General features: G+C 44.4%; 2 protein-coding genes across 3 annotated transcripts in view; both read left to right on the top strand.

Annotated features, from left to right (window-relative positions):
• Positions 1–2,446: 2,446 nt before the first annotated feature.
• kcng1 (potassium voltage-gated channel, subfamily G, member 1) lies at positions 2,447–9,173 on the top strand. The gene is made up of 2 exons (XM_076984577.1): positions 2,447–3,250; positions 7,878–9,173. Exons 1-2 carry the CDS (start codon positions 2,447–2,449, stop codon positions 8,655–8,657), a joined length of 1,584 nt encoding a protein of 527 aa, XP_076840692.1. The 3' UTR covers positions 8,658–9,173.
• A 2,711-nt stretch (positions 9,174–11,884) lies between these two features.
• Positions 11,885–22,223, top strand: part of src (v-src avian sarcoma (Schmidt-Ruppin A-2) viral oncogene homolog) — a 32,057-nt gene continuing 21,718 nt past the window's right edge. The window contains exon 1 of one of the 2 annotated variants that reach the window (XM_076983813.1): positions 11,885–12,287. The gene's annotated coding sequence lies outside the window, so the exon portion shown is untranslated. The remainder of the gene's footprint in view (positions 12,288–22,223) is intronic. The other variant, XM_076983814.1, reaches the window with a different exon arrangement.

Below are 22,223 nucleotides of genomic sequence, written 5' to 3'. Positions count from 1 at the left end.
ACGACCACATACTCAACGCGCACAACAAATGCCTTATGCAAAAAAATCTGACAACTGCACGTTCACTACTGCAAAACCTATTCAACGGCTTGGTTATACCGGGTCTCTTTATCAAGGCTGCAGCAGAGATCCCTTCTCGTTCCGCTCGCGCCTTCACCGCGCGCATCAGGGCACCGTGCCGGCGAAGACCCCTCTCCCACTTCATTATTCCCGCCAGCGGACCCTCCCCAGCAGCGTGGGACCTTCATCTGACAGAGCCGGAAACAAAAAGACCAAGCGTAATCATTATCAGCCAGTGTCTGGCAGTGCAGGTGCTTAATAAGCATCCGGTGACGCATTCGCGCCCTGGTTTTAGCCAGCCGAGACCCCCATCTTGAGTTCTGATTGGAGCGCGAGCGCACAGGGGGCACAGGCACTAATTTGTGACTTGTGAACGTACGGCGTCTTAATCACAGTAATTGATTTAATTAGTTTGGACACAGGCCAGTGGATTCAGTGGCGCTGCGGCCGCGAGCAATGCATTCCCTCGCTCGTAAGATGAAGATGTATACACAATAATGTGTTTATGACTGTTGAATGTGGTTAATTTCAGGTGGGATGCAAGCAAAGGTATAAATATAAACAGAAATGTAAGCCAAATGAAGCCTGAAGCATGTGCATTTTAGTTGATCCTGGTATATTCTAATTTGCAAACATAATTGCACTTAGATCCTGCAAATCTATAAATGTCACTTTCAAAAGTTTATCAGCCTTTGTACAACAGGGTATGTTTAATGCTCCAGTGCAGCTGTAATGTGGCGCTCATATATGTATGGATGTGATTCCTGGCTAGATCTAAAGGCCAGCACCACTGGTGAAAAGGCCCTGGTTACTGCAACACTAATTGTTTCTGCCTGATAGGAACCACTCCCTGTGGCACCCGACCAGCAAACAGTGAACACAACCACAACCATGCCCACACTCCCACGAGGGGGAGGGAAATAAAGGAAGCTCCTGAAATAGAAGAATTCTCCCCCTGTGCCAACCCTTCATGAACCCTCAGCAACAAGTGCTGACTTTCACACAACCTGTTGGCCCTTTGTAGCTAATTTTAGATAATATTAATAATAATTTATAACAAAAAAAATAATTATTGTTATTTTAAATCGGAGAAGTTCTATTTTATAGACTTCATATTTGTTGAGTCATAGCTTGCAACCTAAAAAGCCATTAGTGATTGTGTTAGTGAGGCAGTGGTGGCCATTATAAAAGGGGTTTTTCGTGCACTCATCTGAGGCCAAGCACTCATTGTAATACCATTAGGTGTTTGCTCCATGGCTGCGTAATTAGAGTTTCACTGGAGAGTAGCACTCATTCCTTGACAATGGAAATATACTGGGAGACTGGTCTGGTGTGTTGAACACCTCAGTTCTGTGAGAAGACCTTGAATGTGTTATGAAAAGGCTATTTACAAAAATCTTAATAGGGACATCTCCGCACTATTTATTCGATTCTCTGCACTATTTATTAGCTTCTGTTAACATATTTATTTATAATACATTTATTTTTTATTAAAACAATTTTAAATGATCACACAGAACACATAGATATTGACATTTCTGATCATTCAAACAAAGACATGAACGGCTCTGTGAAAGCCACACCCCCACTGAGAGGAAACAGCACACAAGAAGTCTGAGAGTTGTTGAAAATTATAGTTTTTAGCATCTGGTGTAAAATTGCTCAGTATCTGTAAAATTACAGGCTACTGAAAATGTCATGTTTCTTTGAAACATCTGTTTAGTGGACTGAATAGATCATCACAAATTCTACTCTGACTGGTTCCCTTCAAGTGAGCATTATGCTAATGTATACGGTGCTGCACACATATCCTAGCATAATTTCAACTGCTGCATATGGGTAAAGACTGAACATATGGCACAAGCTATGGCACTTGCACACAGCAGAAATTACTCTTACAGTCTTAATTTGTATCCAGAGAGACTGAACTCTGGAGGTGTTAATTGAGTACCATTAGGACTTTGGCGTAAAGGGACTGAAATGAATGGGCTTAATTAAACAGTGAGGCTTTGCTGTATTGACACTGTAAGAACTCGTACCTGCGGGTGAACAGGTAAAAGCTCACATACAGGTTTTTCTTTGTATATTCACAATCATGGATGAATGAATGAATTTAATACAAGATCAACCACCATGAAAATATAATTATTGGATCATTCAAATAGTGGGTATTATGGGACCAAAGAAACTTGGTCTTTCATTGAAGCCTTTTTTATAGTATGAAACAAATTAATGTTAAAGAAAATAGAAACTGCTCTACAGGCATAAATGTGTCAATCTATGAGGCGTATATGTGCAAGCGTTTTCAGTTGAATGAGACGAGCTGTGCTGTTGTGCAGGTCAGGGCTGGCTGGCTGGCATGTGAGCTGTCCTGGATGGGTGAAAGATGACTTTACTGGCTGGCGATGGCTCTGACTATGACTACAGCGCGCTTAGCTGCACATCGGACACTTCCCTAAACCCGCCGCCTGTCCCAGAGCCGGAGGCCCTCAAGGGCATCTACTACAAGCGGGCCCAGCGGCTCCTGGCGTCTCCCCCTGCCGACCAGGCGTCCCGCTCGACCGTCCTGGGCACGGCCCAGCCCGGCGGGCAGCACCCGCACGCCATCATCAACGTGGGCGGCCTGCGGTACCGCCTGCCGTGGAGCACGCTGGACGAGTTCCCGCTGTCCCGTCTGGGCCGCCTGCGTCTGTGCAGCAGCTTCGACGAGATCATGCGCGTCTGCGACGACTACGACGTGGCGCGCAACGAGTTCTTCTTCGACCGCAGCCCGTGCGCCTTCCGCGCCATCCTGACGTTCCTGCGGGCCGGGCGGCTGCGGGCGCTCCGCGACACCTGCGCGCTGTCCTTCCGGGACGAGCTGCTCTACTGGGGCGTGCCCGAGGAGAACCTGGAGTGGTGCTGCCGGCGCCGCCTGCTTCAGCGGGCCGAGGAGTGCGACGAGCTGGAGCGCGCCGCCGCGGAGGAGGAAGAGGACGAGGAAGAGGAGGACACCGACAAGCAGAGTGAGGGCGGGCGTGGCGGGTCGCGCCTGGCCCGCTGCATGGTCAAGCTCAGGGACATGGTGGAGAAGCCGCACTCAGGACTGCCCGGCAAGATCTTCGCCTGTCTCTCGGTGTTGTTCGTCACCATCACGGCGGTGAACCTCTCCATCAGCACCATGCCCGCTATGAGGGAGGAAGAGGAAGAGGTGAGTGAGCATGGCTCGTTGAAACTGCTACAGGATCGATCCGTGGTTTTCAACTTTAGGTGACTTTTTGGAGAGACCACAGCCTGCACGATTTGATTATCAGTTGAGAGCCGTACAAATGATGCCTGCTAGAATCAATATGTATCTCTTATGTAATCAAAGCTCATTTTAAATTGACTCAAACTAGACTCATGGCTTATCTGACATTTGAAACAGTCAGCCTTTATAACTATATACCCACAGCTAATGTGTCGTATCAATATATAAAAAGCAATACTGAACAAATCTTCCACATCAGGCCTTTCTAAAAATATGGATACTGTACCAAATCGGGCACTTTGTAAGAAGACAGATGATCTTAAAACCAGAACTAATGTGTTGCTGTTAGACTGACTCACACATTTCGCAACCTCTTTTGTTCATTGAATTTAGAGGTTCGTTATCTGGGGTGGCATCAGTCACAGGACTTATTAATGTAGACACCCTCTGCTAAGCAGGACACATAATTTTCAATTATAATCTTAACCAACATCGCACTGCCTTTGAAGCAGCTGTCCACATTCTATAATGATCAAAATCAAAATTCAAACCAGACCTGTACAAATGGCCCCTGCTACCATCACTATGGGCTACTATATATATATAGAGAGAGAGGGAGAGAGAGAGAGGCCTAAGGCATCTCTGGATATAAACAACTTTTTTCATGATATACATCCATTGTGAGCTTAAATTTAAGTATAATACAAACAACAAACATTCTGAGCTGCACAAGAAAAATATCAAATGGCCTGAAGTGTTTTATGTGCGCTCAGATGACTCAGTTTAACAGAATATGCTGAAGCTTGCGCAATATCCAATATTTGAAAAAAATGACGCCCCAGAAAGTTCATCAACACGTGGACTTTTGACAGCAATTTTGATAAATGCGCCTTGTTTATGCATGCGTCTGTCTCCTCAGCACCACTTAAGCTATTTCCGCCTTTGTGGGGATGCGTTTCATAATGCAGTGTGTCTGGGTGGAAACCAACGGCTCTTCTAGGATGCAATGACTTCGTCAAGACAGGCCAGCTGCAATTTACTGCAGGACAGGGAGACAAAATGCATTATCTGAAACATACACTTATACACAAGGTGGTTTGCCTGTGCCGCAGGGCGGTTAATAACGATACTTCCATCCTCACCTTTGGAAACCTTGTTAGAATTTCAATATGCTTTGTCATTGCTAGCATTCACAAAGCAATAATCATCCCATCCGCAGACGCTAGAGCAAAACAACACATTCATCACTTTCCAGAGAAGTACAATTTGCAGACACAGGCATTAATGGCAGGATTTACTGCGCGTAGAGACAACCAGATCTGTAACAGGGGGAGCACAGCGAAGGAGCCCGTGTGCAACAATTAGCAGCAGTCCAGAGACTCATGGGAAACATTGGGAATGTGAAGTGGTTGAGAAGCTCTGTGTGGCGCTTGTCTGGTGTGGTTTTGCTTCCCTCTGCTGGTCTCTGCTCAGCATTGCAGCTACAAAATCTAAAGGCTAGCTGCCTAAATCCTGGAGGGGAAACCAGGGCTCTGTTCGAAATAGCCTACTACATACTGGATACTGCATACTGGACCTCGTAGTAGTATGCAGTACAGTTTCCAGTATGCGACAAAAGCAAAGCATACTACGGGGTCACGTGAACGTAGCGTTGCATGATGGGATGCAGTACACCACGAAGATAGCTCTGTTCACGTACTGGAATATTTTGCCGAAGTAGTAGGTCATGCGGGTATGTTTCGCGTACTGGAAATTTTCATTTTGGACACATACTGCATACGGCATACTGATTTGGGGCTCGATCAGTACGTCAGTAGTATGTAGTAGGCTATTTCGAACAGAGCCCTGGAGTGTTTTCTAACAAGGAGCTTAACAGCTAAATTCGCAACAGGTGTTTGATCCATGAATCGACCAATAAATTCACAGAATGCTGTTCACATTCTGACAAAATGAAACCAAGATGACACCTAATAATTAATCGACAGAACCAGGATTGTTCTCAGACGGAAGTAGTCACTGAGGTTAGAGGGTCAGAGTGTCATCAGCAGGTGCCACACAACCCCAAACACATTTCAGGGATGTGAGAGGCACCCACGTGTCATGTCAGACAATTCGAATCCATTTACATCAGAGTGGTCTGCGTGCTAGACGACCTGCAAAGGTACCTGACCACGCCAACAGGTACAGGTGTCATCGTCTTGCATGGGCCAGGGAGCATTTACGCTGGAGGAGGGACCAGTGGGCCTCAGTGCTGTTCTTCAGATGGAGTGGACTACACCTTCTCCAGACCTGAATCCCAGAGAAAACCTATGAGATCAGCTGAGTCGATGAGTAGAGTAGAGACTCTTAACTCTGTTAACGCCACTACTAATATATATATATATATATATATATATATATATATATATATATATATATATATATATATATATATATATATAATTTTTATTAGTGGTGGGCCATTATCGGCATTAGTTATCGGCCCACCAATAATATACACACACGCACACACACACACACGCACACACACACACACACACACTATACACTGTACACTGTTTCCAGAGAAGCAAAGAACACATGTTGTCACAAAGCAGCGCATGTGTCCAGATCCCTAATGAACAAGCCAGGGGTGACAGTGGCAGAGAGAAACTCCCTAGGTGGGATTAGGAAAAAACCGTGGGAGGACCAAGACATAAAAGGGAACCCATCCTCCATGGGCCGGCCAAGCTCGTAGAAGTCAGTTTTTATAGTTCTATTTCTACAGCAGCATAACTAAAGGGGCCTGGAGGTGACCACAGTCATGATGGGCTCACTGATCTTTTGTTTTACACCTAAATCATTATCACAACTAGAGTGAACACATGACATGACTGGATGACAGCGTCAACATCTCAGATTACCAGAAGACTCAATGACTGAGAGGCTCTAAAGGAGAAGGCTCTGACTCCAGCTGTAGTCTTGCTCATTTTTATTTTTATTTTTTTGTAGTGAGGGCCAGATTTGTTGAGGTGAGCACGTGTGGGGGGCATCCATTCAGCCTGCCATTCCGTGGGGAGGGGTCGGGTGTCTGCCTGTGATGGGATATGGGACTGCAGTATATACTGCCATCTTCTGGTGAAATATAAAATGCTGTGGTCAACAGAGGATGTGAGCCAGTGAAAATGATTAAATGCCTTGTAGATCAACAGAAGAATTTTAGAATCAATTTGATATATAACCGGAAGCCAGCACAAGCCCTAGTTAGGAGTCTGGCTGCAGCATTCTGTACAAGTTGGACTTTCTTTAGGGAGTTCAGAGCAGGCACAACATACGGCCCGCGGGCCATTTGCGGCCCCCGGGCGCCTCCGTTGCGGCCCGTTTGCTGTAGATTTAGGTGTTACTGAAAAACCATCTAGGGTAAGAGGATTAGAAAAATTGCTTCTTGCAGCTTTTGGTTCAAGAAGCAACACCTCAGTCTTCTCAGAATTTAGAAGAAGAACATTAGATGCCATCCAGTTTTTTTCCTGGATGCAGTTCTCAATTTTGGGAGCAGTATTGACATCATCTGGATTAAAAGATATATACAACTGAGGATCATCTTCATATCAATGGAAGCGAATACCATGCCTACGAATGACTGTGCGTAGTGCTAGCATATATAATGAGATTAATATGGGGCCTAATATAGATCCTTGTGGGACATCATATTTGACAATATTTTACTTTTGTGATCTCTAATGCCAATGAGTGTCTATCCTGTAGAATGTTGTGATCAATGATGTCGAAGCACTAGGGTCTAAGCTTACAAGAAAAGAAACATGTCCTCTATCAGAGGATATTAAGAGATCATATACTACTTTATTCATCAACGCTTTAGTGATGTGGTGGGGTCTAAATCCAGACTGAAATAACTCAAGAACGTGTTCTCTGTGTAAAAAATGTATAGTTGTTTTCTCTAAAACTTTGGGAATAAAGGATAGATTAAACATTGACCTATAGTTGGTGGTGATCACATGGTGATTAAGACCAGGGTTTTTTAATTAGTAGCTTAATGACTGCAAGTTTAAATGATTAGGTGGTGTCGCCTAAGTTCAGAGAAGAGTTAATTATAGTGAACAAAGGTTCTTTATTACTATACAGTAGTTCTTTGAGTAGGCGAGTTGGTACAGCATCCAGTATACATGTGGAGGGTTTGGAAGAATTTACCAAGGAAATAAGCTTCTCACAACCGATTGGGGAAAAGAACTCTAAAATAGCACCAGAGCTGACCAGTCAGCTACCAGAGTGCATTTGTACTTTTACAGGGTCTGAGATAGCATGACTAATTTATTTTCCCCTAATATTATGAATCTTATCATTAAAGATCTTCATAAAACGATTACTGCTGCACTCCTGTGGGACTATGGATTCGATTTGGACATGATTCCTAGTTAGATTCGCTAGTTTTAAATAGCAAACTTGGATTGTTTGAACTCATCAATCGTGCAATATAACCTATGTATAATAATGATGTGATATGTGAATCACTTTATAATTGTGGTTTTAATTAATTAGAAACACTTTAATTAGGTGATCAAATACTAATCACTCTTATTGTCTGTCTTAGGGAAAGTGTTCTCAGATGTGCTACAACATCTTCATCGTGGAGACGGTGTGCGTGGCCTGGTTCTCACTGGAATTCACGCTCAGGTTTATTCAAGACCGCAGTAAGCTGGCCTTCCTGCGGCGCCCGCTCAACCTGATCGACGTCGTGGCGATCTTGCCCTACTACATCACGCTGGTGGTGGACAGCACCTCCTCGGGCGAGAAGCGCCTGGGCTCCGGGAGCAGCTACCTGGACAAAGTAGGGCTCGTGCTGCGCGTGCTGCGCGCTCTGCGCATCCTTTACGTGATGCGGCTGGCGAGGCACTCGCTCGGACTCCAAACTCTCGGACTCACGGCACGCCGCTGCACGCGCGAATTCGGCTTGTTGCTCCTCTTCCTGTGCGTGGCCATCGCGCTGTTTTCGCCTCTCCTCTACCTTATCGAGAACGAGATGGCGGCCACGCAGGAGTTCAGTAGCATCCCGGCCACGTACTGGTGGGCGGTGATTACCATGACCACGGTGGGGTATGGCGACATGGTGCCGCACAGCATCCCCGGTCAGGTGGTCGCGCTGAGCAGCATTCTCAGCGGGATCCTTCTCATGGCCTTCCCCGTGACGTCAATCTTCCACACCTTCTCAAGGTCCTACGTGGAACTGAAGCAGGAGCAACAGCGTCTGTTGCAGCGACGGACACACTTTCTGTTGCGCAGCCGCATGGCAGGTCTGGGGAGCGACATGTCACTCGAAAGTGACGTGCTCTTCCCCAGCGCCTCATCTGATCCGCGGGACACGGACGACTGACAACGGAATCATCGGGCAATACTGATGACGAGGACACCCGTGGTTAGAGAAACCGCTTTATCAAAGCTTAATTAAGACGTCACCTTTGAAGCTTAGTGTAACAATTTGAACTCCAAATAAGAACGCATGTTATAAATAGCGTCAGTGTCTCATTTATATCCTTCCTGTGAGTGAGGGAGAACTTTGCCCCCGAGTCCTAACGCTAATAATAAATAAATGATAATACATTTAGTTTCTTAAGCGCTTACAACACACAGGGAACTGTATTCTACAGTGTTTGTATGTATTTCCTTCAATAAATTATTTCCAAATTGTTGACGACTTTAATGCATGAGTTTAGGTACATCTAAAATGGTTAGCACAGATATTTTACAAATTCAGATGACTGTAAGTCTTTACATTATTGTTGTGAAGTTGCCAGAATGCCGTCATTCACAACTTTGATTTGAAATTATTCTCTCTTTTTGCGAGTAATTATGTAATGTCAATTTTGTTAGAATACTGACAATAAATGAATTTTTCTTTGGCTTTGGTGCAATTTCTTTGACTCTTTACAAATAACATAAAACATTACTTGTCGGAAATAAAAATGTTCAAAAACACAAAGATAAGTACTTTTCTGTGGTCGTAGATTTTTTTATTATTATTTTGCACGGAAATGTCAGGTCAGTTTATTTAGTGTTTGTAGATTACCCTGTCCAAAGTTTTTTCTCCCTCATTTGAACACCAGAGCGCAGCATTGTGATAGAAAATCAAAATAAATAACTCATAAGTCAGGATGAGGCTGTCATCTAATGAATGATGGTTCCAGTATATGCATATGAGCATGTACATCCAGGGGACACTTCTCGGGATAATTAGCTAGTAAAAGTCCAATATAAAGACATTATAGTCTTCTATGTAATGTTTCCATTTAACGAATCTAAGAAAATAACTAGAACTCTAAATATGATCATTTTCATTGTAATGATACAGAAAAAGTGCTCTGGAGAAACATATATTCCCATGACATATCAAATTACTTTTAGAACTTTGGAGAAGTTTTCAGAGTTTACCATAAACTTCTTAACAAGCAATTTTCCATCTATTTTCTGAAATGGCAAAACAGATGTTGAAGCATATCAGCTTATCCTTTTGAATCCCACAGAGATGACGTTTTGGCCGGAAAACTGGCAACGTTTCCCCTATCATTATGTTTTGCTTGTTTTATGAAATGTCTTTCCATTTGTTTTCCCCACCAGATGCACTTAGGGGAATTCACCAGGGAAGAGCACCTGTGTTTTAGAGGCCTGAGAGGTGACGTATCGACCACGCGTGCACGCCAGACGCGGGAGCGCGCTCTCGACGTAATGAACATCGTCTGACGTAGTGAGCTGTTGAGCCCAGTCGGGATAGCTGGAACAGGTGGAGTGAAGTTCCATACTGTCAGACGAAGCCACACACGAGTGAATCTCTCATCCTTCTCCCAGTAGAGCGCCCCCTCTTTCTCATCATGGCAAGGCTTTTGTTATGTGTGTTTAGAGCGAAATGTGGACCATCTTGTGGCTCTGAAGAACAACGTTGAGAAACGTGAAAAATTAATAAATAACTGAACATATTTAACACTGAAACGTTTTGAGTGAGGAGACACAATTCCCCCCGTCTCCTACCATGCCACAGAAGTCACAATGACCTCGGAGTGCTCCAGTCACAAAAGAAGGTATCCCGGTTACCTTAAAGTCCTGCTGTAATCATGGATATCTCAACCAGTCTCACGGTGTTCTCTGCTCATCAGTGGAAAGAGACAGGGTTCGTCCCAGCAGCGGGTTAGGCTCATTAGTGGTATTTGCTGTTCAGTGACCAGTTAACCATCCATCCATCCATCCATCCATCCATCCAGCCTAAGCCAGGAGGCCCAGGTTTCCCTCTCCCCAGCCACCTCTTCTAGCTCTTCTGGGGGATACCGAGGAGTTCCCAGGACAGCTGAGTGATATAATCTCTCCAGCGTTTCCTGGGTCTCCTCCCAGTTGGAGGCATGGAAGGATTGTGGATTGGGCGGTGGCCGAAGACGTACTCGGTTACTGAAACCAGTTAACCAGTTAAAGCAATCATTCGTTTACACCAGCAGAGGGTGCAAGAACAAATAGATTATTTCCTATGAAAACTATCTAATAAACCAATCAGTCTGCTGTGTAAATGTGCCATATTTTTGTCAATTGTGATTTTTACACCCCAATCGAAATTTGTCCTCTGCTTTTAACCCATCTGTGCAGTCAGAACACACACACACACACACTAGTGATTACTAGGGGGCTGTGGATCAAACGTACCCAGAGCGGTGGGCAGCCCTAGCCCGGCGCCCGGGGAGCAGTTGGGGTTAGGTGCCTTGCTCAAGGGCACCTCAGTCATGGCCTGTCTGGGAATCGAACCCACGACCCTCCGGTCACAAGACCAGTTCCCTAACCGCCAGGCCATGACTGCCCCTGTGGTCAATATAGTAATACCATTACCAAGGAGATGATGTTAAATCTAGCAGCTGTGATTGTAGAAGTGCTTGTTCAATAGACAGGAATACCTTTCCATATTTATTTATTTTTCTTTTCATTTTTCATTTGCTTGTCCCTACGTTGGCCACTGGTCTCTTCCAAGAGCATGTCTCGTTCTAGCTAGATGCAATATTACAACGTTTTTTCCCTGTGAGAATCAGCCAGGTGATTTCATAGTTCATGTTGACTAATATTTATTAATTAGGGCTGTGCCTGGCATGTGTGGTTGGCAAATATCTGTGGAGTCAGAGTGCCCCCTGTTGGTAAAGACTAGAAGGTTTTGGAAAAGACTATTGACTGGGGTTTCTTCGGTGTAAGTGATATCTGACTGAAAAGTGACTCTGTTGGCCTTACGTGGTTGACACAGTCCAGTTTTTGCAGTCTAAATCAATAATTAGAAGTGTTCAGTGTGCACTGTACACACTGCACATGCCCATTTGCTCAGGCCTTTAAAAAGTAATAATTTATACACCTTCCGGAACCTTTAACACAATTTAAACAAGACCACAACTGTTAAAAAATAATCTAATAAGTGAAACAATGAATCAGAAAAACCCATCTTTCCTCGTCAGTCCGTCCAGACAGGACAGAGTTGTTTTTATCGCCCCCTGCATTCCGTAGAAGGAACGACCGCTCGACGAACACACCAATGAGATACAACACCTCTCTTATGTCAAATTACCACACACCCTACTTTCTCCAGATTTCCTCATTGGTAGAATGGGCTTGATTTCCCCCTTGTCTTAATGTTGTTCCTCACCAACGGAGGCGAGTCCAGGCGTGTTTGTACACATTAGCTCATAACATTCTCAGGCTTCTTTTCTGTTTTTTTTCCGAGCACTGGGTCGCCCCTTTATTGCAAAATATTGTCACATTTTGAGCATGAAGGCAGCGCGGATTCTCGGGCGATCCCCGACATGACCTCACTAACCCGCCCCTCCAGTGCACTGAATGGATCTCTCACCTCTTCACTTATCTCCATAAACGAGCCTCGTTTAATGTCCCTTTTCACAGTAGATTTTTGACAATGGGAATCTGAGTTCTGCTGTTGTTGCTCCTGCCAAATATATCAACACAACCCGTTCGACAAAGGAGAGACGCCGAGGTGAGTATAATCGCTATTTTGTTTCGTGTTTTCGTGGAGATTACGGACCCACTTCAACAAAACAGCTAGTAGGACACGACAGTGGGTCAGATGAGATCTCACCAGTTCGGTAATGCCTGCATAGACCCAGATTAACTGAGGTGAACCAGGTTGTTCTTGACTAGCCCACTCAATGTCGTGTGGTTTAAGAATAATATAATCAGGATTAGTCTAATATCCGAGTTCAAAATCAATACCACTAATATACTATAAGGCAGAATCTTTTTTACGACCATCTTAATTTCTGGTTTCATTTCTGGCTTCGCATCCGTATTTGAAATACTGTTCTTACTAAATATGTGGATTACCCGCAAGCTTCTTGCCCTTAAAGTCTGTGAACCAGCCAGTGTCCTGGGTCTCTGCAACAACTTCTGTCCTGTGTTGCTGTCTGCGGGTGTCAAACACTCGGGATTATGGTTCCGCCACTCGGAACCCAACACTGGGCTCGCCCCGAGGCGCCCTTCATTCTATTTTTAAAGATCCTTAACATCTGGAACACCAAATCGTTTGTTCATGTCAGCCTGATAATTGTACACTATCTTTTGGTTTTCCTAAGGGCAGCACACTAAAGCGTTTGTTCAGGCTTTCTGTTGATCACTACAGAACCATGAGTAGAATGTGTAATTTAGCACGAAGAAGACCGTCTTAAGGTTTTAAATGAGGAGAAGAAACAGCAATAACTTTGATCTACAAGGGGTTTTGCATAACATAGGCTTGTAGTTGAGGGGTTTTCCTGTATGGAAAAATGCATTTCTGCAGTATGAATACTGAGTTACAGAGTTACTCATTGCTTTTGTTTTTCCAAAATCAACGTTGGTTCTACTTTTCCCAATTTATCGAACCACTTAACCAGTTAAAACTGCAGATTTGGGTTGTCATTTGATTCAGTTGAAGTGTTTAGTTGACCTAAAGAACTAAATCAAAGTGGGATCATGAGTGGGATCGTAATGTTTCTGATGAGCATCATTGGATGGTTAGATAAATGGAATATTAGTGCAGTAATAAATAGCCTACCCTCTTTTTGACACTGTGTTGTCATAGATCAAATATTTATCTACTGTTATTATAATGCAAGGTGCATTTATATTGCCACTCTGTGTCAACACATACACACACACACACACACACACAGGCTTGTGCACATGCATGTACATGCACTTGTGCACACCCGTGTCCCAGATGCTCAGCATTATCTTGCATTGTTGAATCTCCCTCTAGGCCGGGCTGTTGTCTGTAGAGATCTGCATTACCACAGTCAGTCAGTAACACAGTCACTGCAGATACAGTGCAAACAAGCGGCTTATTGTAGCCAAACGCCACCTGGTTGCTGCTGTTCCCCTTTTAGGATGATCACAATTCAACTCTGATTACAAACCTACAAACATCTTGATCATCTTGGTTTATGTGTTATTGGTCCCATGTCCTTTATTTGCCCTTTACGGTGCTAGTTGAACAGTTGAATGTCCATTTTAGTCCAGTATGAACTCTGGCAATGTGGAACTAGTTGTATGTGTTTTGTGTGTGTATATGTTGAGATGTTTAAAAAACGCCCAAAACAAGATTGATATTCTAGAAATTGCAGCACAACAATACCAAAAAAAACCCCGATGTATGATGATACTCGCATGGTGTCACCCCGTCCTAAAGAACAAGCGCACACACACGCCTTTCAGGGTGGGAACGTCCAGCCGCCAGCCAGACCCAAACCCTTTCTCCTCCGTCTGGGAGTCTCTTCGTGTCTACACTCGCGGAACATGCAAAAGCACACCTGCAAAGGTCAGCGTATGGGTTCACAATGTAAATAAGAACAGAAGCTGCATGCCTGACTTTAAAAGGGATGTGCATCTAATGTGCATCTAAATTCCACGTCTAGAAGTCATTTTTAAAGATGCAGATTAAACAAAAGTGTTTAATACAATTTTGAGCATACCTTTGTAGAGCCGTTCAATAGGGCACCCTGGAAGTGGTCAGCGATTTAGATAGTCATCTTAGACTATCTTTTTTTTCCTGCAGACTCTTTAGGTGAAATTTTGACATTTAAATAAACCTCTATATTGCCTCACTGTGGATATGTCAAAATGGAAGCAAAAAGCTTATCAAGTAGACTTAGCTAATACCTCTTGGAATTCTGCAAAGGCCTCAGAGCAAATCCACATATGCACGATTACACTGACTGTAGAATTAGATCACTGGCAAAGCAATGTTGGAAGGCGCTATTCCTGTTAATTGGTAGCGTGCTGATGTACTGAAGTTTTGTCCACAGCACACTGGGGCTCTCTGTCTGTGTGGACTCGTACACTGGGCTTTACACTGTGCTGTCAATGACTTTGTTGTTTCCCTGAGCTGGTTTGAGATCTGGCACACCATTAAAAGTAGCTTCGTCTTTTGAAATCTGTGTGTGTGTGTGTGTGTGTGTGTGTGTGTGTGTGTGTGTGTGTGTGTGTGTGTGTGTGTGAGAGAGCGCGAGAGAGAGTCAGTGAGTGATGGAGACAGAGGACACTCACGAGAGAAATATCAGAGCTTTGAGTCCCATATGGAGTCTCTTTTGAGATATGTTGATAAAATGTATCTACGCTATATGACCAAATTATGTGGTTTTGAAAAGGCTTCCAATTGGCACAGGCTGGTGCCATTTGCGTCATTCATTTTCAGATTCGTGTCAGTATATGTCTTGAGTAATAGACATCAGTAGGATCCCTGTGAGTGATCTTTGCTTCAAACTGTGTGGCTACCTCACTGAATGCCATACTGATAACTGTCTGAAAACATTTCCATTGCCTCGATGCATGGGTGTGGTGTTCAAGCGTAATGCTGAAACACAGCGCTTTCTTGGCACTCGAACTATCTGAACTGTACACTGGTCCCCGATTTGAAAGATGCGTAACAGACAAAAGGCTTCAGCTATTACAGCTCCGAATGGCTTTGGCTTTGTCCGCGTGTTCTACGTTTCCTGATGGACCCCTGCTTTTGAGGAGACGATCGCTGTGGACTCCCGGAGAACTCATTAAACATTCCAGAGTGTCGGCACCTCAGTTCTGGTGCTGTGTATATCTGCCTCATCATATTCTGTCACACTGGCCCACTTCTGTTCCTAATTAGTTCCCTGTGATTCTCAAGGACACTTGGCTGACTGGGGAAAAGCCACCTGTTTTCACGGTACACCGTGACGTTTCTTCATCTTCCCATCCTGGATGTAGAGTGTCTACTGCTCATCACCACATTCAGTTTCCTGTGGTAGTCATACTAGGCATTGATGTTGGTTCTTTTGAATGTGGGTTTCATCCCAGACGGAGTGCTTGCCTGTTCACAGTGCTGGTTCTGCTCTCTACATCCTGTTCACCTTTAGCAGGCAATGGTGAAGGCAGCATTAAATGTGCCTCTGTATCCGCCAAGAAAGAATATCTGGTTAATTACTAATCGGAAATCAGTGTGAACGCGCTTGCCTTTGCAGAATGAGAGGTTGTTTAATTAGCTTGCTTAAGGCCTGCAAAAAAAAAAAAAAAAAAAACCTTTCTCAGTCACCAGGATTAAGAGGATGACCACACAGAGCTCTTATCCGACGTTCTGCATTTGTAAGACGTACTTGGGCCATTTGAATGGGCGGCATGACATCGATTCATTCCAATGAACACAGGGCGTCTCTGTCTTCTCAGAGTTCAGGCCACTTCCTGTCAGCTTGGTGGAGGAGAGGGGCCAGAGATGCTCTACATCTCATCTCAATTCCTCTACTGTTCTCTGCTTTCTTTGAGCATGGATTTTTCTCCTACCTCTCCTGCCCCAGGGTGACATGAAAAATGGGCAAATGGTATTTAGTGCGACAGGGATTCTTCCTGTTTTACCGCCCTGCAGAAATATGGACCCCCGAGTTCGTTATTGAGCTTAAATAAATTCAAGTTATGAGGCTTTTAAAGGTTATATCAAAGGCAGGTCATTGTGTGTATATTGACAGGATTGAACGTATTGAGGAAAACAATGCAATGGACAATGGAGTGGGAACTGTCAACAGTTCTCAATATGGATTATGTAAATTATGAAATCGTCCAGATCAGATCATTTGTGCTAAATACATTTCAAATATGCTAGAGGTTGTAAAAATATTGTCAATCATTCTCTGCAATAGTATATTGTTGATCATAAGTTTAAATGTGGATATGTTGTGCTGTGGAGGTTTACATCTTACATACTACCTTACCTTACATTTTGTACATACTACCACTGCATACTACTGGATGATGTCTGGTTAAAAAACAAAAGTGTACGTCTTGTTTTAAATCGGAGATGTGTCCTGTCTGGGTTGTTGGGCATTTGAAGCCAAGGTCTTTAACAGCACAGTTAGTGGAGTATGTGATGCTGCTGGCCTTTGTCCTTTGTTCACCATTTATGGTGACTTTTAAAGATGTAACGTGTCTCTCAGCTACATAAAGAACAATGAACTTTCTTTTCTTTCTTCTCCTTTTAATGTTTTAAATTATTTATTTTGTATGAATGTATGAATCCTTGATTCACTTTAGATGCAAACTAGTATCTGGATGAGCGCTCGCCTCTTCACATGGTCTTTGTGGTGTGGATGAAACTCACTCCTCTCACCACCGCCAGTCATTCACTGTCACCTTTGTCTTTGTGCCTACACAAGATGCAAACAGGGATTTGAAAGACATGAAATTTGAACACGTTTAATTTCACATCCTCCTGCATGGGAAACTGAAGTGGTTTTGTAAAGACCGGAGGTGTACAAGAGATCGTTCTCGCTCAGTTTATCCCAGCTAAAGAGTAGCTGAAGATACCCATGTCCTTCTCATTATATGACCTTATTAATATTAAATGTGTTATCAACCTACACCTTGGTCAGTCTTTTAATGGACTCCTTCAGTCTCTTCTCCAGAGGTTTAGACAGCTCAAAATCCTTTAGGAATACTCAGGAATTCAGAAGTCAATCAGAATGGTGGTGAGACAGCTTGGTGCGCAATGCAGAAGTCAATCAGAATGGTGGTGAGACGGATTGGTGCGCAATGCAGAAGTCAATCAGAATGGTGGTGAGACGGATTGGTGCGCAATGCAGAAGTCAATCAGAATGGTGGTGAGACGGATTGGTGCGCAATGCAGAAGTCAATCAGAATGGTGGTGAGACGGATTGGTGCGCAATGCAGAAGTCAATCAGAATGGTGGTGAGACGGATTGGTGCGCAATGCAGAAGTCAATCAGAATGGTGGTGAGACGGATTGGTGTAAATCTTGTCAAGGGAGCTTCACTTGAACGTATTATTGTCCATCAACCTTTTCCAGTTTGATGCACACTGCATTACCATTATACTTTTGTATTGTATGTATTGTATCGACAATACAATAAACAGTGCTGCACTGTATGTTGGGTTGTCCCAGGTGCACAGCATGAAAAGCTGTAACACACATATGCACTAAGTATCGTGTCTGCATGTGTGTGTGTGTCTATAATAAATGGAGTGAGGGAGAGATTCAATTATAGTGAAGTATGCAAAGCTTCAGACCTTCATCAGCTTGGCAAGCAAATTGCTTCTCAAGTTCTAGGAGGTGGATGTAGTTATCTACTTGTGCATCTCAATAAATTAGAATATCATCAAAAAGTAAATTCAATACAAAAAGTGAAATGCATACACTCACTGGCCACTTTATTAGGGTTCACCTTGCTAGTACCGGGTTGGTCCACCCTTTGCCTTCAGAACTGCCTTAATCCTTCATGGCATAGATTCAACAAGGTACTGGAAACATTCCTCAGAGAGTCTGGTCCATAATGACATGATAGCATCACGCAGTTGCTACAGATTTGTCGGCTGCACATCCATGATGTGAATCTCCCGTTCCACCACATCCCAGAGGTGCTCTATTGAGTTGCGATCTGGTGACTGTGGAGGCCATTTGAGTACAGTGAACTCATTGTCGTGTTCAAGAAACCGGTCTGAGATGATTTGTGCTTTATGACATGGCACATTATCCTGCTGGAAGTAGCCATCAGAAGATGGGTACACTATAGTCATAAAGGGATGGACATGGTCAGCAACAATATTCAGGTATGCTGAATTGGTACTTATGAGCCCAGTGTGTGCCAGTAAAATATCCCCCACACCATTGCACCACAACCACCAGCCTGAACCGTTGATACAAGGCAGGATGGCTCCATGCTTTCATGTTGTTGACGCCAAATTCGGACCCTACCATCTGAATCTCGCAGCAGAAATTGAGACTCATCAGACCAGGCAACGTTTTTCCAATCTTCTATTGTCCAATTTTGGTGAGCCTGTGTGAATTGTAGCCTCAGTTTCCTGTTCTTAGCTGACAGGAGTGTCACCTGGCGTGGTCTTCTGCTGCTGTAGCCCATCCACCTCAAGGTTCGACGTGTTGTGCATTCAGAGATACCCTTCCTCATGGCTCGGTTGTAACGACTGGTTATTTGAGTTACTGTTGCCGTTCTATCAGCTCGAACCAGTCTGGCCATTCTCCTCTGACCTCTGACATCAACAAGGCATTTGCGCCCACAGAACTTCTGCTCATTGGATATTTTCTCTTTTTCGGACCATTCTCTGTAAATCTCAGTAGATCAGCAGTTTTTGAAATGCTCAGACCAGACTGTTGGCACCAACAACTATGCCACGTTCAAAGTCACTTAAATCACCTTTCTTCCCCATTCTGATGCTGAACTACAGCAGATCGTCTTGGCCATGTCATGACTGACTGATTCGACATTTGCGTTAATGAGCAGTTGGACAGGTGTACCTAATAAAGTGGCAGATGAGGGTATATTATATAGATTCATGACAGAGTGTTTATTTCTGTTAATGTTGATGGTTATGGCTTACAGCCAATGAAAATCCAAAATCATTTTCTCAGAAAATTAGAGTATTATATAAGACCAACTGAAAAAAATATTTTTAATTCCGAATTGTTGGCCTGCTGAAATGCATGTACAGTAAAATGCACTCAATATTTGGTCGGGGCTCCTTTTGCATGAATTACTGCATCAATGTGGCGTGGCGTGGAGGCAATTCAGTCTGTGGCCCTGCTGAGGAGTTATGGAAGCCCAGGTTGCTTTGATAGCAGCCTTCAGCTCACCTGTGTTGTTGGGTCTGGTCAAGAGGAAGATGAGAGACACAATACCCTATAGATTCTCTTTGGACTTTAGGTCAGCCAAGTTTGCTGGCCAATCAAGCAGTACTGTGGTTATTAAACCAGGTACTGGTACTTTTGGCAGTGTGGACAGGTGCCAAAATGAATTTTCCATCTCCACAAAGGTTGTCGGCAGAGGGAAACATGAAGTGCACAAAGACGGCTGCACTGACTTTAGTCTTGATATAACACAGTGGACCTGCACCAGCAGATGACATGGCTGCCCAAACCATCACTGTTTGTGGAAACTTCACACAAGGCCTCAAGCAGCTTGGACTGTGTGCCTCTCCACTCTTCCTCCAGACTCTGGGACCTTGCTTTCCAAATGAAATGCAATTTGTATTTTAATCTGAGAACACCTGCTGGTGCTCCTTTGTCAAGATTCTGTACAGGTGTCTATCAGCATAGGCAATGTGCTCAGGACCTGAATATACCCACATCATGCTTTGCTGCTGATGCTTTGTGGTATTTATTTATCCTCACATTAACTCACCTGTTACTGCCCCAGATCTCAATCTTGGATTCATCAGTAATTGGGATTGTTTCACAATAGACAACTAGTAAACATTGAACGTCTGATCAGCAGATCAAAACTTACTGTCATTTGAACATGTGCTTCAATGGAAGGGACAAGATTGGAGGGAATCTTTTGGAAGGAATTGACATGAGATGTACTCACTTGCTTTTCTGTAGTTCCAAATACTAAACAGGTATTTTCAAATATCAAACCTTTCATCCACATTTTTGTGCTGATCACACTGAGTAATTTTGTAGTAAAAGTAAATAATATATGCAAATGTATTTGTCCAAAATTGCCTGTTTCTCAGGAAATCTTGTGTACTTCACTACAATTGTGAATCTGTCTCTGGTGCGTAAGACTAAAATCTATCAGTAAGATGTCAGCTTGAAGGAAGCTGGACTCTCTGTGGCAAATCACAGGGTCATTTGCATATTCAAAGAACAGCCTGAACGACAATGGAAACCGAGTAACTGTTTGGTTGGCAACCTAAACTGGTATGAAAATACTGGGGGAGTGAGGTGGTTGAGTGTGGTGACCATACGTGACCGGACACGTCACTCAGGAGGACCTCATCATTTGGGTATTTGACTGCAGCTCCCCACATTACATTAGACAGTTTCCCCTTATGGGTCATGGTGTGTTGCTTTTGTTTAACTGGTCGGTCTTCTTGTTGCTGTGGTAGAGGGGTGTGATGCCAGGTCTGTACTGTCTGTCCCTCTTACACGCTGCCTCGCTGGGTGCGGCTGGTGCATGTTCCTTGCGTGTTGGGGCAGCTGGAATGTTCCAGCAAATGGTGCTTCTCCTTCAGGATGGATCTGGAGAGTTCTGGAGAACACGGACTACACGCACACTGGCTGTATGAGCTGCTCTTAAAACTGCTTTTATACCTGATAGGCCGTAGTGTCCTCCACACATCCGTACGCTACACACATTTCAGACCTCAGCCTTGCTTGTAAAGTTCTTACTCAAAGAGCCCATTCAAGTCTCAGCAGGTTAAAAGCACAGCTGATGAATTCCATATCAATATCTCGTGCTGTGTGCACACCGCACCCCCCTCCGTATGTTTCCATAGATTTAATATATTATGTGTAGACGGGATCCCAGTGGTATCTAGTTCATTTCCTCTTCTGTTCAGAGGAAGTCCAGAGGTCGCAGACTAATAATGTTTCCATGATGACGACCTGCAGTCAGCTGACACGCGCTCACGTGCTGCCATGGCGATGGTGGGGGAAGCGGCGTCGGTGAGGGGCCCGTCCCTGCACTTTCACGCTTGCTGTTCGCGTCTCCCTCGACAACACGAGACACCCTGTTTGTTGCTCGCTGACAGGAGACGCAGAGTTGAAAGGTGCAGTGGGAGACCTTTGGGGAAGATTCATGCCCTGCGGCCCAGGCTGGTGCAGGCTGCCACTGAACACTGCTGGCAGATCATCTGTGGGCGTGTGTGTGAGGGGAGTGTGTGTGTGTGAGGGGAGTGTGTGTGTGTGAGAGATGTCGGGACTCGTCTTTTTTGGCCAGCTCGGCATTCCTGAGCAGGGGTTACTGGGAGTTATTCACCATCTCAATGTACCTGGCTTTTCTTTTGGCCATGTTGCAAAATTGAACCCATTAATGAGTCACGTGTATCTGAGGGTCTAATGAGTCACGTGTATCGGGGGGGGGGGGTCTAATGAGTCACGTGTATCGGGGAGGGGGGGTCTAATGAGTCACGTGTATCGGGGAGGGGGGGTCTAATGAGTCACGTGTATCGGGGAGGGGGGGTCTAATGAGTCACGTGTATCGGGGGGTCTAATGAGTCACGTGTATCTGAGGGTCTAATGAGTCACGTGTATCGGGGGGGTCTAATGAGTCACGTGTATCGGGGGGGGGGGGGGGGTCTAATGAGTCACGTGTATCAGGGGGGGGTCTAATGAGTCACGTGTATTGGGGGGCTCTAATTAGTCACGTGTATCAGAGGGTCTAATGAGTCACGTGTATCGTGGGGCTCTAATGAGTCACGTGTATCGTGGGGCTCTAATGAGTCACGTGTATCGGGGGGGTCTAATGAGTCACGTGTATCGGAGGGTCTAATGAGTCACGTGTATCGTGGGGCTCTAATGAGTCACGTGTATCGGGGGGGGTCTAATGAGTCACGTGTATCGTGGGGCTCTAATGAGTCACGTGTATCGGGGGGGTCTAATGAGTCACGTGTATCGGGGGGTCTAATGATTCACGTGTATCGGAGGGTCTAATGAGTCACGTGTA

The sequence above is a fragment of the Brachyhypopomus gauderio genome, chromosome 21, assembly GCF_052324685.1.
Source record: "Brachyhypopomus gauderio isolate BG-103 chromosome 21, BGAUD_0.2, whole genome shotgun sequence".
In the NCBI taxonomy this organism is placed as follows: Eukaryota; Metazoa; Chordata; class Actinopteri; order Gymnotiformes; family Hypopomidae; genus Brachyhypopomus; species Brachyhypopomus gauderio.
This window is presented reverse-complemented; position numbering and strand designations above follow the sequence as displayed.